The 14,901-nt window shown below is 50.5% G+C and overlaps 1 protein-coding gene across 4 annotated transcripts in view; it reads left to right on the forward strand.

Moving 5' to 3' along the window:
- Positions 1–14,901, forward strand: part of arhgef10la (Rho guanine nucleotide exchange factor (GEF) 10-like a) — a 72,561-nt gene that overhangs the window by 34,085 nt on the left and 23,575 nt on the right. For all 4 annotated transcript variants that reach the window (XM_078092801.1, XM_078092800.1, XM_078092803.1 and 1 more), the window contains 2 exons: positions 3,774–3,874; positions 11,886–12,007. In XM_078092801.1, the coding sequence (XP_077948927.1) occupies positions 3,774–3,874; positions 11,886–12,007 (223 nt within the window). The remainder of the gene's footprint in view (positions 1–3,773; positions 3,875–11,885; positions 12,008–14,901) is intronic.

The following is a 14,901-nucleotide window of genomic DNA, read 5'->3' on the forward strand; positions in this document are numbered from 1 at the left end:
CATGTCTGGCGGCAAGCGACTCTCCGCGGCGCGAAGGCAGCACATCACAGCCGAGCACACTGCAAACAGAGCGAGTACGTGGGGAGAATCCCGACCGCCGCCTCAAAAGGCCCCCGCCTACGCGTGACAGCAGTTCATTAACGTCCTCTTTGTGCCGCGTCTGCCGGAGCAACCGCAGGCGGAGACGCACACAGAGACGCACACAGAGACACACACAGAGACACACACAGAGACACAGTAGCAGCACTGTGCGCCTGCAGACGCGCCTTTCATCTCGCTGGCTGCCCTCGAGGTCCAGCGGCGGGCGGACGGGACGCCGCGAGTGTCCCATGTGCAGTGAGGGAGGCAGAATCTCACCTGCCGGGTAGGTTTACCCGAATTGGAGATGTTTGGCAGCCGACATTTGAGTTGTTTACGGTGCCGATAAAGTGTTGTTCTGTCATGAGACCCTCGTGTCGACGAGAACGTCGCAATGCCCACAGATCTTCTCATTTCTCCTTTTGGAACGCGGCGTTTCAGTCGTTGCATCGGGTAGTTCAGTGTGTGCTCAGCGAGAGAGTGGTCGAGCAAAAGGGGGGGAGAGAGAGAGAGGGAAATGCTGGACGCGCTCCGAGCCGACAGGTCTTTTTTGTTCGGAGCAGAGAAGCACTTAAAAACCGTGTGTGTTGCCTTCGCACAACACGGCGGCTGGCGGAGCACGACTACCCGCAGAGAGGGCGAGCGGGTCGGGGGGGGGGGGCTCGAAACTCCGAATAAGCCGTCAAAAGTGTACTCCTCAAGACTCACCCCCCCCCCCCCCCCGAACCCGCGCGCCGCTTTCTTTTATGCGCTTTTCACACATCTGCACCTGGCGGCGACCAAGAATAACCGCATTCTTCTGCTTTAGCCAGTCGGCGCGTTTCTCACATGTCATGCTTCACGTGCACGCGTTAAGCCAGTGGAGGAAACGCCAATCGCGGTGCTTTTGTATGATGCCACAAAAGGCCGTCCAAATGCAGCAAGGCTGAAATGAAATGCTGCTGTGTACTGACTATCCCCACTGGGGGGGGGGGGGGGGGGGGGGTCAATGACCTTCAGTCGAGTTCGGAGTTGACATTTAGCCTCCTCGGCTAACGACTCGGCTCTGCTCCATTTGAAAAGACATGAATCGATGTGAGGCGCTGTTGTGGCGTCAACTCGTCATCTCTGCACCAGCAGCCCGTGGAAGCGGACCTCGGGCATCAAACCCGACCCACCTCAACTTTACAACCTGGTTCGGCCGTAATTCTGAGACGTGTATGTTGCCGGGCATCAACTTTTAATCAACGGCGTGAAAAGTCTCCTTCAACTCTCTCTCTCTGCCCGTCCGTGGCCCCCCCGCAGGGTGGGGGGTGACCTGAAGGGTGGGTGCATGACAGGCTGCCACTCAGCACTCGACCCCCCCCCCCCCGAATCTGTCCCGTCCTCGCGCATCAGCGTCACACGTGCTTCTCCGCCGCCGACCTGCTCCCATAAATCAGCTGTGCTGGCTCCTCCACGTCTCTACCTCCCCCCCTCGCCCCTCCCTTTTAGTTTTTAATTATTATTATTATTATTATTTTTTCATTAGGCCAAAGGCCCACCCGCGGGTATTCATTGGTCATTTCCGTGTCGGTGGTGTTCGGATTGAGAGGCCGTGGAATCTGACACGGCGGTTGTTGAGCTCTTGGTTTTCCCGAGAAGAGGTTTTTAGAAGTTTGACCTTCCTATTTTTCTTTCATACTTTGAACTGTCATTTTGAGCAAAAATATTTGTGAAACTTCTCTACCAAAGGAAAATCAATTACATGTTCGTAATACATTTTAGATTGTGAAATAACTCCCGAGTTACAGGACCTTCAGTCACTGTCACTCAAGCAAAAGTCGAAATAAAAGTTACGGATGAATCCCTCGTTTTTGTGTTTTTCTCAGCGTGACGTGTGGCTACGATGTGTAATTAACTCGAAGCTCGAGCTGCTGCCTCGGTCTCACGTACGGAACCTTTTTAATAAGACGCATTTAATGTCTGGTGATAAATAACCTGGAATCGAAGCCACGAAACGGTGTCTTCTGACGTTCTCGTCTCCCTTTGTCTGGCAGACTTCCTGCACCGGCTTCCCTAAATAAAGTTTACCGTTGTTTTGCATTGCCGTGTGAAACTTTTAGGTGACACTTTGGCAAATAGTCTGTGCTTGAATTCTTCATTTGAACCCCCTTTGAGGGAACGTCGACACCAGCCACGCATTTACCATGCAGGCACTGAGAGTAAATGGTGTAAATACGACATGTCGCGAGGCCGCAAGCCAACCGTGGTCACATGAGTTATATTGCCGTGGAGTACGGAGAATTCCTCAACGTCCATAACAAAGCAAATGAAATACATTTCACTCAGTTTTGCATAAGACATCTGTCTCTGTGCCTTTTGGTTAATGATTGTGTCTCGTTTATTAAACTAATGGCGTCGTTCCTGATGTTAAAAGGTCATGATGTTCCTGTTACCTTAAAGGATGTTGCTCATTTCACTGGATGCTTGTTGTCGGTGGGGGGGGGCACCTGTCGAAAAGTGACCACTTTTCTGTTTTCTTTTGGTTGCCTCGAGTTTCTCTCACCTACACACACACACACACACAAACATCTCCTGTGAGATGTGGTCTCCTACGGCGTGCGAGTGGGAATTGGCCCCAGAAAGCCGTCACCCGGCCGATTCCAGCGGAGGCGACACATTAGTGGCTTCTTGAGCGTCGGACCCCACCTGGAAGCGTGTTATTGTGACCCCGCGTGGTCGTCCCTTCCGAACCCCGAACGTCGCGGGAATCATAAAGCCCTCTCGACCGAACCCCCTGTGGAACTAAAAGCGTTCCAGCAGTTCCTCTGGCAGGAAAACAATACGTCATGACGCGTTGAACTCAAAGTCCTATGAAATGAAACCTTTCCTTTTCGGTGTCCCGTTTCTGTGGCTGCAATGTTCTGCTTTTTGTCGATATATCCACACTACATGTCAAACATGCTCCTTTCATTTAAAAGTCCTGCACCTCACGGCTCTGTGAGGTAAAACCACCAGTTTGTGAGCTTTAGGTTGAAATGAAAATGTAGGACCTCTGACCTTGTTTTTGTGGCGGCGCCTTACGTGTGGTATTAAAAAGTGAGGAAATTCAATCACAACTGCAATTTGAAATGCAAAACACAATTAAATTATTATATTTAATATAATTACAAATTATTCATTATTCACCTCTCGAATTCCCCTCTGCTGTCTTGTTTGGTTTTGCAGGCCAAAACATCTGTGCAAACCTCTTTTTAAAGTACACGCATATTGATTTACAGGTTATGCACTGTGCTTTATTGTCATTCTCTCCAACATTTTTCCAAGTGCATGAACTGTAATCAGTTGATCCAGTCGAAGTACTGAAATTATATAGTAAATATTTATCAGTGCACAATGCATTTCATTTGTCTTTCACCAAAAATCATATCCTGCAAAACCACATGTGTTTGCATTATTCAACCTTACCTGGGAGAATAATCCTGTTTGTCAGCAAAATCCTATTGGAAGGTTTCTAGGAGACAGGTTGCTACAAAGACATTTATTTCCATTAAAGGAATGCATTTCGGTCCAAGGTTTATCTTCACCGTCATTGCACAATGCAGGTCTTCACAATAACACGCTGGTGTGGAATCCCAGTAAATACCACAGTCGCTCCTTCACCTCGACAGCAGAGACGTGAATAATCTTCTTGTTCCGCTGGTTGAAGATTCCATCCGTGTGTTTCCGTGCAGGTCCGGGCGTCCCGTCAGTTTCATGGTGGTCCTCAACACCCCCAGCCCCGTCAGCAAGATCTCCTGGGTCAACCGTCTGCACTTGGCCAAGATCGCACAACGTAAGAACACACACACACACACACACACAGGGTGGTGTTTTCATGACTTAAATGTGGATTTCATCCCCATAATGTCGCTGTGTAAACTGGTTTAAGTCACCACAAAAAAGGTAAAACATGGCCCACACACACACGCGCGCACACACACACACATGGAAAGAATTACGCCGCCTTTTCTATTCAGAGGCTCAGACACGTCATCGGTGGTTTGCTCCCTGTGGACTAAGCGCACAACTGGAATCACAACAGTGAAAACCGAGACCCTCAACTGGGTCATCGGAAGTGCAAACTTTTCTGTTAAATGAAAAACCTTCCATCTGTTGGGACGGCGACGTCATGCAAGAGCAACCTCTCCGCAAACGTCGGATATTTCCCTGATGGTGGAGCGGCGGTCAACACTGGTGCAGGAAAAGACCGTCCGGGAGCCGCCCAGCAGGGAGCAGCACAGTTCTTTTCCTTTTAATTTGCATTAACTTGCTAACCCCCATCCCAACCCCTCGCCTTGCTTTGCCCAGAGTGCACGCGGTGTGGCTGCAGTGAGAGGAGGTCCTCCTCTCTGGGGCTTCATCAATGCGTGCTGTCATCCAGTGGCAAACAGCGAGGACATTAATCTGCTTATTTGCCCGTGATGGCACGCATATTCAACCCCCTCGCTGCTCCGGCCCTCCCGTCCCCATCCTCTCCTCCTCCCCGCATCGCCTTGAGCGCTGCTGCTTGTCAAACACACTTTATTCTGGCTTTGCCGTGCATGCGGTACGTCTCTCACCGCTGCGCTGCGGCGTGGCTCCAGTCCGATCGTCGTGGCTTCCGAGTTCCCAGAGGCCTTTGCTGTGAGCATTAGAAAACATTCGGGGATTCAGAGGAAGTTTTCTGGGGATGAAAAGGAATCCGTCGTTCGGCCGCTTGCGTTTCTTTTTAGTACAAATTGGATGAAGGTCAAGGAGAAGCCCGCGGTGTTCCACGCCCGACAAACTTTGTCCCGAGACATTTCTTCACCTTTCGAGATTCTCCGTCCCTGCACAGCACTCTGCAAATGAAGAACAGAGAACACACACACACACACACACAGCACTGGATTCTTTTCCTCTACTGCTGGCCCGCTGTTCCTCCTCCACAGCGCAGGTACGCAGTGTGCACAAAGCGCACACTCCATCTGTGGACTCCAGCGGAGCTCCCCGCTCGTGGTTTGTGTTCCATCAGAAGCGTCGGGCCGAGCACAGAGGACGGGTGCAGCCGCCCGTCTCCCCAGCCTCTCCTTGTTGCTCACACCTTTTATCAGCAACACAACAGGCGTACCGAGGAGGATCCCCCCCCCCCCCCCATGGCTGCTGTGTGGACAAAGAGCGACGTATTCAAAGCCAAATCATGCAAGCTATCCGAAAGCCGTGTGACGGGCGAGGAGCTGCACGCTGCAGGCACGTAGAACATCGAGGTCCCGAACGACTCGAGGAGATGCGAACGCACGGCCCTCTAACTCCCTTCGCTGAAAATCGTCGAATAATCACAATTGTTTTGGTATGTAAACGCCGGATAAACATTTATTGATCTCGCACGGGGAGAAAACAACCCCAAAGGCTGGAAATGTAAATATTGCACGTTGTTTCCACTCCGATATCGACTGTCAGCACCGATCCGTCTTCGCCTGATTTGCTCCCCCCGCAGTCGCGTGGCCTCCAGTTGAAGTAAAATGAAATCTCTGTCCGTCGTTATCTTACACTCAAGTTTCAGATCACTTGACTGATCCGAGGAAATTGACACAAGGAAAAGGCTGAAAGGTTTTAGGCCTCCAGCCAATGCGGCTGTCCGTGGAAAGTTTCCATGAGAAAGAGAAAGTAGAGAAAGCTCAGATTCCTGCATCACCAGAATGGCAAACCGGTGAGGAGAAGAAGCCTGAGATGTGAGGAAGACAGTGACTGTCAGACAATAGGAAGGAGTGCATTGACTGGGGATGGTAGGACTTTCTCATCGGTTCTTTCTGATTATGCTCCAGGGAGAAAATGAAGTAAGAATATTGTCTGCATTGCTCTTTTCATTCTTCGCCCTCAGCAGCAATGCAAGAACTTCGAAAATCCTTAAAGTACGTTGCAGCTAAACAAGTAGCGTTCACATGTGAACCTAAAGGGTAACGTCACCTGCAGACGGCTTCCCCCCCCGTTAATGTTCATCGCAGCAGAATGTGTGTCACCAGAACAAAGTCCACCCTTCAGCTGGATGGCGTGTTTTACTAACGCGTCGTCGATCTTGTTAAAATGATTGACAGCGAGCAAACTCGGGTTCAATTGCGCGACGTTTTCTGCGCTGGTTGACAGTTGCTCCGCTGTTGCAACGCATCCTGAGTCCCTGCTCGTCAGCGGCCCTCAGCTTCAAACGGTGACCTGTCAGCTTCCGCTTGTTACCCGGCCGGTGTCTTCAAGGAGAAGCTTAAGTATTCCGGCCTGCGTGGTTTCACGCAGGTTTAGGAACTGGTTTCTCAACGCGAGTAAAACAACAACACACGTGTCAAAACAGGCTTGACGTGAGTTGGTATTTGGTGATCTGGGAGTGGGATCAGGCTGTCAGGAATACAGCCTGATCTCCAAAACCTGTTCGTAAAAATGTATACGAAAGTCTTAGGTGCAAATTCGTAGTGATACATACGAAATAAATACGGACTGCGACCGATGGCGTCGCCCTGTTCAAAGCGAACGGGGACCTGCGCCCCGTAAACACACTTCGTGAAGTCTAACGGTGTAAAATAAACGTGTTATGATTGCATTTTTAACGGGAAATCAATGTTAACTTGTAAGAATAGAATACTAACCCATGGTCCGCCATGTTGTTCACTCAGGGGGCGTGGTTAACCGCCGCCAGTTCCTATGTATTGTTACCAATTTCTATGTTCAAGATCTTCGTATCCATTCTTACCAACAGGTTTTGGAGATCATGTTGCTCAGGCAACAGCCTTTATTGCATCGCTGCCCACGTGGTGGACGTCCGTCCTTCCCTTTGCAGCCGCGCCAGCTGCGGTTAATGGAAGAGTTCATGGCGATTCTCTAAAAGGAGCAAAGAGGTCAAAAACACAAAGATTACAGCTCAAAACAGTGTTAAATACATGAAAGGAATCACCTGCCTGTGCAAAGTTCATCTGCTTTTATAGCTCCTCGTCCTCCACAGGGTCACAGGGGGACGCTTCTCCCAGAATGCATTGGGATGAGTCAACTTTATCACAGCCAATGGTCGAATATTGATATTTAGTATATTTGTATTTTATTTTATTATAGCACACAATGGCCTTGTGATGTAAAGTCCCTTTAAGGTGATTTGGGGATAATGACGTATAAGTTTATAATTGCTTTCGACCACAGACACACACACACACACACACACACACACGGACGCGCACTGCAGTAGTGTGAGACGGCGATACTCATCGAGTCATTTAAAAGCGCCGGCGATGAGGGCGGGGTGATGCATTTCATTGGCTCCCTCGGGGGGGGAAAGCGGATCCGCACCATCCTGGACGGGATGAAAATGACGTGTTAATTGCATCACACCCACACTTTGCCACTTCCCATTTAGCCAAATGTAATTACAATAAGTGAGTTGTTGATTTAATTTCACGGGTGGCGCGCCGTCGTAGAGGCTTCCTCGTCGGGGGAGACCCGCAGTTGAATCGGCGTTTAAAAAGCCTTGTTTTCGGGTCAAAATGGGTGCCGAGGCGCCGCGGAACGTCCCTGAATGGTGGACGCCACAAATAGCTAATGTTCTCATGCATGATTTAGTGAGTGATTAGACATCACAAAACTCATTTCCCCAGACTCATCTTTGCACCGGTGTTTATTCTGTTGCCTCCATTTGGAGGAAACACACTGTCATCCCAGCGCGGCGGCTAATGGCCCCCCGCGCCACATCTGTGAATACCAGTGGCTTTTTTTTCGTCATATTCCAGCGGCCTGTATTGAAGTCCTCTCATTAACAACGCCTCGTTATGTTATCGCAGCATCTCCATAAAACGTTGCTTTAGCTCGATGCCAAACAGGCAAAAAAAACGACGGCCACTCGCCACTTTGTGCGCGCGCGGGTTTGTCGTTACAAAGAACGGAACGTGAGAATCCCCCCCCCCCCCCCCGAAGCCCCCCCCCCCGGGGTCCATTAATAACCCGGTGTGCCACTGCATCTTTTATCCCGCTCCGAGTGGCCCTGCTGTTTCTCTGAAGGGTCTCCCGCTCAAAAATAGCCACAAGCAGTTTCTAATTAATGGGCTTTCTCAATGCAGAATTAATTGCTTCCTAACGTGCAGCCGCGGCCCTTTCAGACGGGGGTCAAGGCCGCCGGCTCCGACGGCCCCCACGAGGACAACGAGAGGCTGCCGAGTCGTGAGCGACCGCTGCAGAGACGTCGGCGCCAGAAGCCGGGGTGGGGAGGTTTTTTGTGTGTGGGCGTTAAGTGTTTACGTGTGTGTCTGTCGAGTGGTGGTGAGGGGACGGGGGGGGGACGGGGGAGGGGGGGGGGATGATTGAGACAAGCAATCAGTGCCGCTGCAGGGGGCCGTTGCCTGTGGTTACGCGGCTGAGTGCGGCGGCCTCACGCCTCTCTGCCGGCGGATCGATGGACGATGAGCGCAGCGCAGCCCGCGGGTTCTCGCACGCACACACACACACACACACACACACACACACACACACACTCCGACCCGCCTTCTTAATCCACTGCGTGATGACCTGTGCCGCGCACAAGACAAGCGAGGGGGAAGAATGCAGAATCCTCCCTGCTGCGTGGGCTTCATGGACGGGGGGGGGGGTTCAGCTTGGCTCTGCTACCGCGGAGGCGGGTTTTCATAGCGCGGATGTATGCGTAAGGGTTGTGGTTCTGCGTTGTGCGTCTACTCGATAAAGAAGCCGGGAAGATTCCCTTTGAAGCCGAACACTTAGCCGAGCGCTCCCCATCACAGGAGGAGCGTTCGCTCAGAATGTGCTGCAGGGATTTTCCCCGTAGCCCCAAAATTAATCTGTCAGACTGCAGAGATTATCTCCCCATCTCGCCGCGCTCAAACATGGGAAATGTTTATGATGAGTAAACATTATCACGGATTTAATTAACGGATCCCACTCTCATTGATCCATGGGAAATATACTGGTGTATTTAATTAGTCTGTATCTTTGCCCTTTGTGTCGTTCGGGGTTGATAGAGCGCCATGCTCCGCAAATTAATCTTCACCAGCAAAAGACTTGAAACAAAAGCATGATCGGAATACAGAGGGCGAGAAGCTACATCTCCCCACTTAGCATCCCGAGCCGCCGCCTTCTCAAATCACGTTGCTACGCGCAGTTATCGTTCTGCGACCTTCACCTCGGGCTCGCCGCCGCTCGCCCTCCAGATCGCCTGCTGCGACCGACGCGCCGGTTCGAATCCGGAGAGACTTCCTTTACGAGCGAGACGTACGGGTTTATTGTGTATTCTTCAGACGCAGAGAGCCTCGCGTTCCAGCGCTTTAGTACACGGGGCTCACGGCACACTGGTCTGTCCCAAATAACACATCAACTGAATGTGGTAACGTGTCCCGTAAAAAACCTCCCTGAATTAAATCACATTTCATCTGTTTTCAAGATTGTTTTTGTGTGAAGTTTTGGAAGATCACCCGAATGGTATCAGATGCCCTTTTGTTTCTTGCAGTCTGGTTATGATGTTAATCTACCAGAATAATTCTCACCTGTTTGACATATTAATCCTCAACATGTTTCTAATCAATGCAAACAAACCCGTCCGTTGGATTAATTAATATCACTTATGGGTTGTAATTTGTAGTATTTCCGACTGCTGCTCTTGTTTCGGTTCTCTTCCCGCGTCGACACACCAGTTGAACAGAAACTCTCATGTCTGTGGCTCCCGCTGATAATTACCACTAGCAGGCTGATGGTAACGCCCCCCCCTCCCTCTCCCCAAGTCCTATTCGTGGTAAATCTTAATGAAGCGCGAGGTAGGCTTCATGACCACAATAAACTCCTGGAACAAAACGATCAAAACAATAAAAGGTGGATTCTGAAGGCGGTAATATAAATGCTTGGATTCCATTTGCCCCCAAAACCTTTTTAAATGTTGTTTCTCTCACAGAAACGAGTAGCAGGCGCACGAGCGCTCCGTGTTCTTTTCGTCTCCGGACTGGAGTAAGGCCTCCTGCAGGAGACATCAGGCTTTAAACATTGAGGCGTTTCTAAAGTTGCAGAAGAACTATCCCAAACAAATTGTGTGTTGTAACAAATCCCTGTGACGAAAGGTGAGAACGGTAATCCTCTATTGGGAGGGAACCTGCTGCACTCACATTTTTAATTTGGTGCTGCGCGTCCCAGTTATTCATCATCATTACTACATGGGATTAAAGGTTAAAACTAATCGGTGTTCCCTCACATCAACTTTGCATCACTCTCTGTGTATTTGCCTCCTTTTCTTTGTTTTAATTGGTCACTGGACTCATTTTTCCTGAGTAGCAGAAGTCCGCCGACCCGAAAAGGAACATTATTAACAATTAACTTTAGGAAGTGGACGATTACTCTGTGGAAAAGAAGAAGGGCTCAAACAATGTCTTCTAACGAGTGACCTCCCACCTCTCCTGTGTTCCGGCTTGACGCTTAGTGAGCCAACACATCGATCATCGTAGACCACCGCACCGCAACTCCGGACGACCGCCAATACAAACGCCCGAATGATTTAAAACCGATTCAAATTCTTTCTGCACACAACCGGTTCGCGGAAATGAAATCCGACCCTTTCTAAATCGATGCGCCTCTCTGGAGTGAACGAGTACAATTTGAAGGCGCCGGGGTGGCCGGGGGGACGGGCCCGTCAGCTTGTGCCGTCGCCGTGACAACAGGCAGCTGGCGAACACACTCAGAACACAGAGCGCGGCTGTACCTGCAACACTGAAATCTGCACGTTAGGGTTTGTGCAATCACACGCACGGCTCCTACGACTAATTCCTTTTTTAATTTTCATTCAATGTGTGCCCTCGAGGTGTGCAGCAGTTTCTCTTTCATTCGCGTGGTTCGAGGTATCCATTGTTTGGATAAGAAGAGGAGCCGTATGAATTAAACTCCATGTGCTCAAAAGATTAAAAAAGGAAACAATGAAAATATAAAAAGTGCAAAAATTCAGTGAATCTTTCACATGTGGAAACGTTACACCCACGCACGCCCAATGCTCTCTGTCCTTCATGTATATTTCATCTGCAATGTGACTCTGCTCCACAATGATTTTTGTTTGAAAAAAGCTCATTTTTGAATTGCATAATAAAAAAGAAGAAATGCAGCTTAGCTTGAGTTATGTCAGTGGGGCCAACACAGAGAAAGAAAACAAAGTTCTTGCTGCCGCCGATGCGTCACTCTGTCCCGGAGCCGCTCTCCTTACTGGTTTACCTCATCAAACAAACTCCACTTCTACTTCTGCAATTAAGATAATCCTTCATTAGGAGAGTACCAGTATAAATGAGTGCCGTGCATCTGTCTCCGTGCCTCGCGGGCAGACACACACAAAGTGGAGCTTATTCCGAGGTAACGTATGCTAACGATGCGGGAAGCAAATTCAGGCAAGCTGTTGGATTTCATGCACAATTTGGTTGCCGCAAATGGAAATATATGCTCACCAAGCCACGTGATGGGAGTCCCCCGCGAGAGGTGCACCTGTTCGGAAGCTCAGGGCGGAGATGGCGCGCACGCCGGGCAGATCTATTAATACGGCTCAAATCCAGCGGTTGCAATTTTCCTGCTGGGACCGGCTCTCACTGTTGATTAGGTTCAGGTTTAATCGGTTTAATCGCTGTCGAGGCCCCGTGTTGGCGGCGCCCGGCCTCGCCTCCCACGGCAGGGAACAAGCCTCTGGCTGATTATAACACCACCCGCGCATTAAATACCTGCCGTAGCAGCACGTCTGTGTTGTCTACGTTGTCAGCGCTCGGGGGGGGGGGGGGCGTCTCTCTGCGAGGGTCGGATGGACAAATGGAACAGACGTTGTTGAACTCCCTGTTTTGTTTCTTCTCCAGGGGAGGAGAACTCGCCCGGGTGGGTGTGTGGACAGGACGAAGGGAAGAGCATCGCCCCGTTCTGGTGTCCGCTGCTCGCCTGTCACATGCCCGTCTTTGCCACAAAGTCCCCGGACCGAAAGGTAAAAAACATCATTTCTCATGTGCCCTGATGTGAATGATAGGATCCCTAAAACCGCTTTAAAAAGGAGGCCACCCGGATGTCTGAACACATCAGTGCAACCAGTTTTACTACTGTGCTTAAACAAAAGTAACCAACAAAAAGGCCCCGTGACAGAAAACACTGGGAGAATCTTCCTGCACCTCATTCTGGATGATGATTTGTTTTTGAAATCGGATGTGCACAATAGTAAAACACCAATACTATTACTAATGAGTACTCATCAAGTACGCGGGGAAGATAACATGGAATACATGAGTTGGATCGTGGCTCATCCTTCTCTGTCAGTTTAAAGTTCATCCCGACTCCAGAAGCTGAGTGCTTCCTCTCGGCTCGATCCGTCAAATAAAAAGCAGACGTCGAAGTTCTCCTCTTTAAGCAGCCATTAGTCCATAGTGGCTGTGGAATCTTTATTTCAATAAAGATTTTGTTGCAGGAGATCATTTAACACAGTCATTTCCCATTGAAAGCAATCAAAGCCCACTTGTCTCGCCCTAACAGCTAAAAATACATCGTCTCAGCGATGATCTCACTCAAAAACACTTCGGCTGTTTGAATTACAAGGTGACACCGGAGCCCCCCCCCCCCCCCCCCCCTAAGATGCTGGCTGAAGAATTCCAATCAATAGAAGCTGTTAAGACCTGGAAGCCTCCGATAGATCAAATGTTCCGCACAGGTGAGAGACGGACTAAAAGGGCTTTAGAAGGGAGAGGAAATGGTCTAAAATCAATCGGCGGGGGCTGAGAGATGATGTATCCCACCGCATTCTCTTGCACCATAATGTTGTTACGGGTCTTACTGAGCGAGGTGGGTGATGGGGGGGCAAATAGCCCCAGCCAATGGGGGCGGATGTTATTAAGCGATCATGCAATTATCCTAATGGCTGCAGGACACCCAAGCATAAATCAATGCTGCAACATTAGATGAGGAACTACACGGCGGCCGAGCAGGCGAGCTAAGAAGGTGAGGCAGGTGCAGCGAGTGTAGCTTCCATGCGGTAGGAAGGGGGGGGGGGGAGGATTTCCCAAAAGATCTCGGCGAAATGATGTGCCAAAGTGTGTTACACCTGGCTGCAAGCGGAGCCAAGTCAATTAGTGTGTTTTGGAGCCAGTGGGGCCCCGCGGCCTCTCGGGGATCTGATCGGGTTCTCCTGCTCTCGCACAGCAACAAATGAAGCACCTGAGCACGGGGATCGGGGGCGGGGGGCAGGACAGTCGCCGCCCCCCCAGAAACTGTTTCACGAGGCCGTTGCTTTGCGACGTTCAGACCTCTGATGTTATGGAGGCTAACGTTAGATTAAAGGGACACATCCATGCAGCCGGGTGCATACGTTTGCATGCGGCGCAGCTCTGTGCATCACAAGAATGGGTTTGTGATGGAAGGAGGTGAGGGGGTGGTGGTGGTGGTCGGGGGGGGGGCAGTAAGCCCAAGAGGTAAGCAGCAGGATTTCTATCCTTTTTTCTTGACTAAAGAGAAGGTAGCTTTAAATGGTGACTTTAAGTCCTTCATGCAGAGCAGACTGTGATTAGGGGCTTAACTCAGCAGAAGCCCCCCGTCTCCCCCCCACCCCCCCCACCCCTCCTCCCTCCCTGTGTCTCCATCTTTGCCTCAGCCGCTGCCTCTGGGACACACACACGTCTCCATGTGCCAAAGCTGCGCAGCATCTCTTCCTGCAGCTCCTCTCGGCGTCGGGAGTTACAGTGAGCAGAAAGGCTGAAGAAAGATTATAGGAGATGTGGCCCCGCAGGGGGGCCGACGCCATTTCCTACGGAAAATGAAAGTTCCAAAGCAGCGTAGCGTGAACAACGCGCATCGGTCACCTCGGGGATCCCGACCCACTGCCGGCTGTTTGTGGCGCCGCTCGTCGGGACTACCGGGCCAACTCGTTAGGCCCGCAGATAAACCTTATCACGGGTCCGCTGAGCGAGGACAGCTCTCTCTCTCTCTCTCTCTCCAGTCATCGCTTTCATTTTCTCCTTGTCTCTCTCCCTCGCACACACAGAACCAGACGCTATCTTCTTTAATGGACAAACCACATTGTGATGGTCCGATGATCCTCGTCGGCCATTTAGAGAGATGAAACGGAGCAGCCCAGAGGGGGGGGGGACGCGATGTAGTCGGGTTAAGAGATTATGGGGAGATGCTGCAGCGGGAAACGTTTCAGCTAAACCAGGAGAGTCAGCTGTTAAGTAGAAGAATTAAAACCAGTTTGTGCACCAGCGGCGTATCGGTGCATGATATGGATTTTAAGGGGAGCGCCGCGCGTGATTGTCACAGACGAATACGTCAGGATTTCACTGAATCTTTGACATTAATTGCATTCAGAACCCTCGGACCACGATCGGACGTTTGCGGCCGCGTCCCGCAAAGTGTGCTGATACGAAGACGTCTGGCATCAGCAAACCAGCGCTAAAACATCAGCGTTCATCCGTTTAGACAATCCGCAGTTACTCATTGATTAATTGAAGGGCGATGGAAAGGAAAACTGTTGCTTCTATTTTCTTTTACTTTCAACATCATTGCACGGCACGCAATTTAATGAATGTCACCCTGAGCTCTGTGTGATCAGCAACCTTCCATTTCTCATTATTCTGTGACATTTTATAGACAAAGTGAGTACCGACATTCTTCTCAACAATAACTAGTTTGCGGACCTTCGGCTTCTTCATCTGAAGACCTTTGCAGTCACTTCTGGGAACATCGGTGTAAGGAACGTTAACGAGGCGTTTCGCTTGCCCGTAGTTCCACGTTGCTGTTTCCGCGTCGGTGTGCAGAGCGGATGATCATCAGACCAGTGGGGCGCCGCGCCCGTCTCTAACGGCTCCTGTCCTGATCTGCACGTTTCCGCCTTTGCCG

Source organism: Gasterosteus aculeatus, chromosome 17 (assembly GCF_964276395.1).
Source record: "Gasterosteus aculeatus chromosome 17, fGasAcu3.hap1.1, whole genome shotgun sequence".
In the NCBI taxonomy this organism is placed as follows: Eukaryota; Metazoa; Chordata; class Actinopteri; order Perciformes; family Gasterosteidae; genus Gasterosteus; species Gasterosteus aculeatus.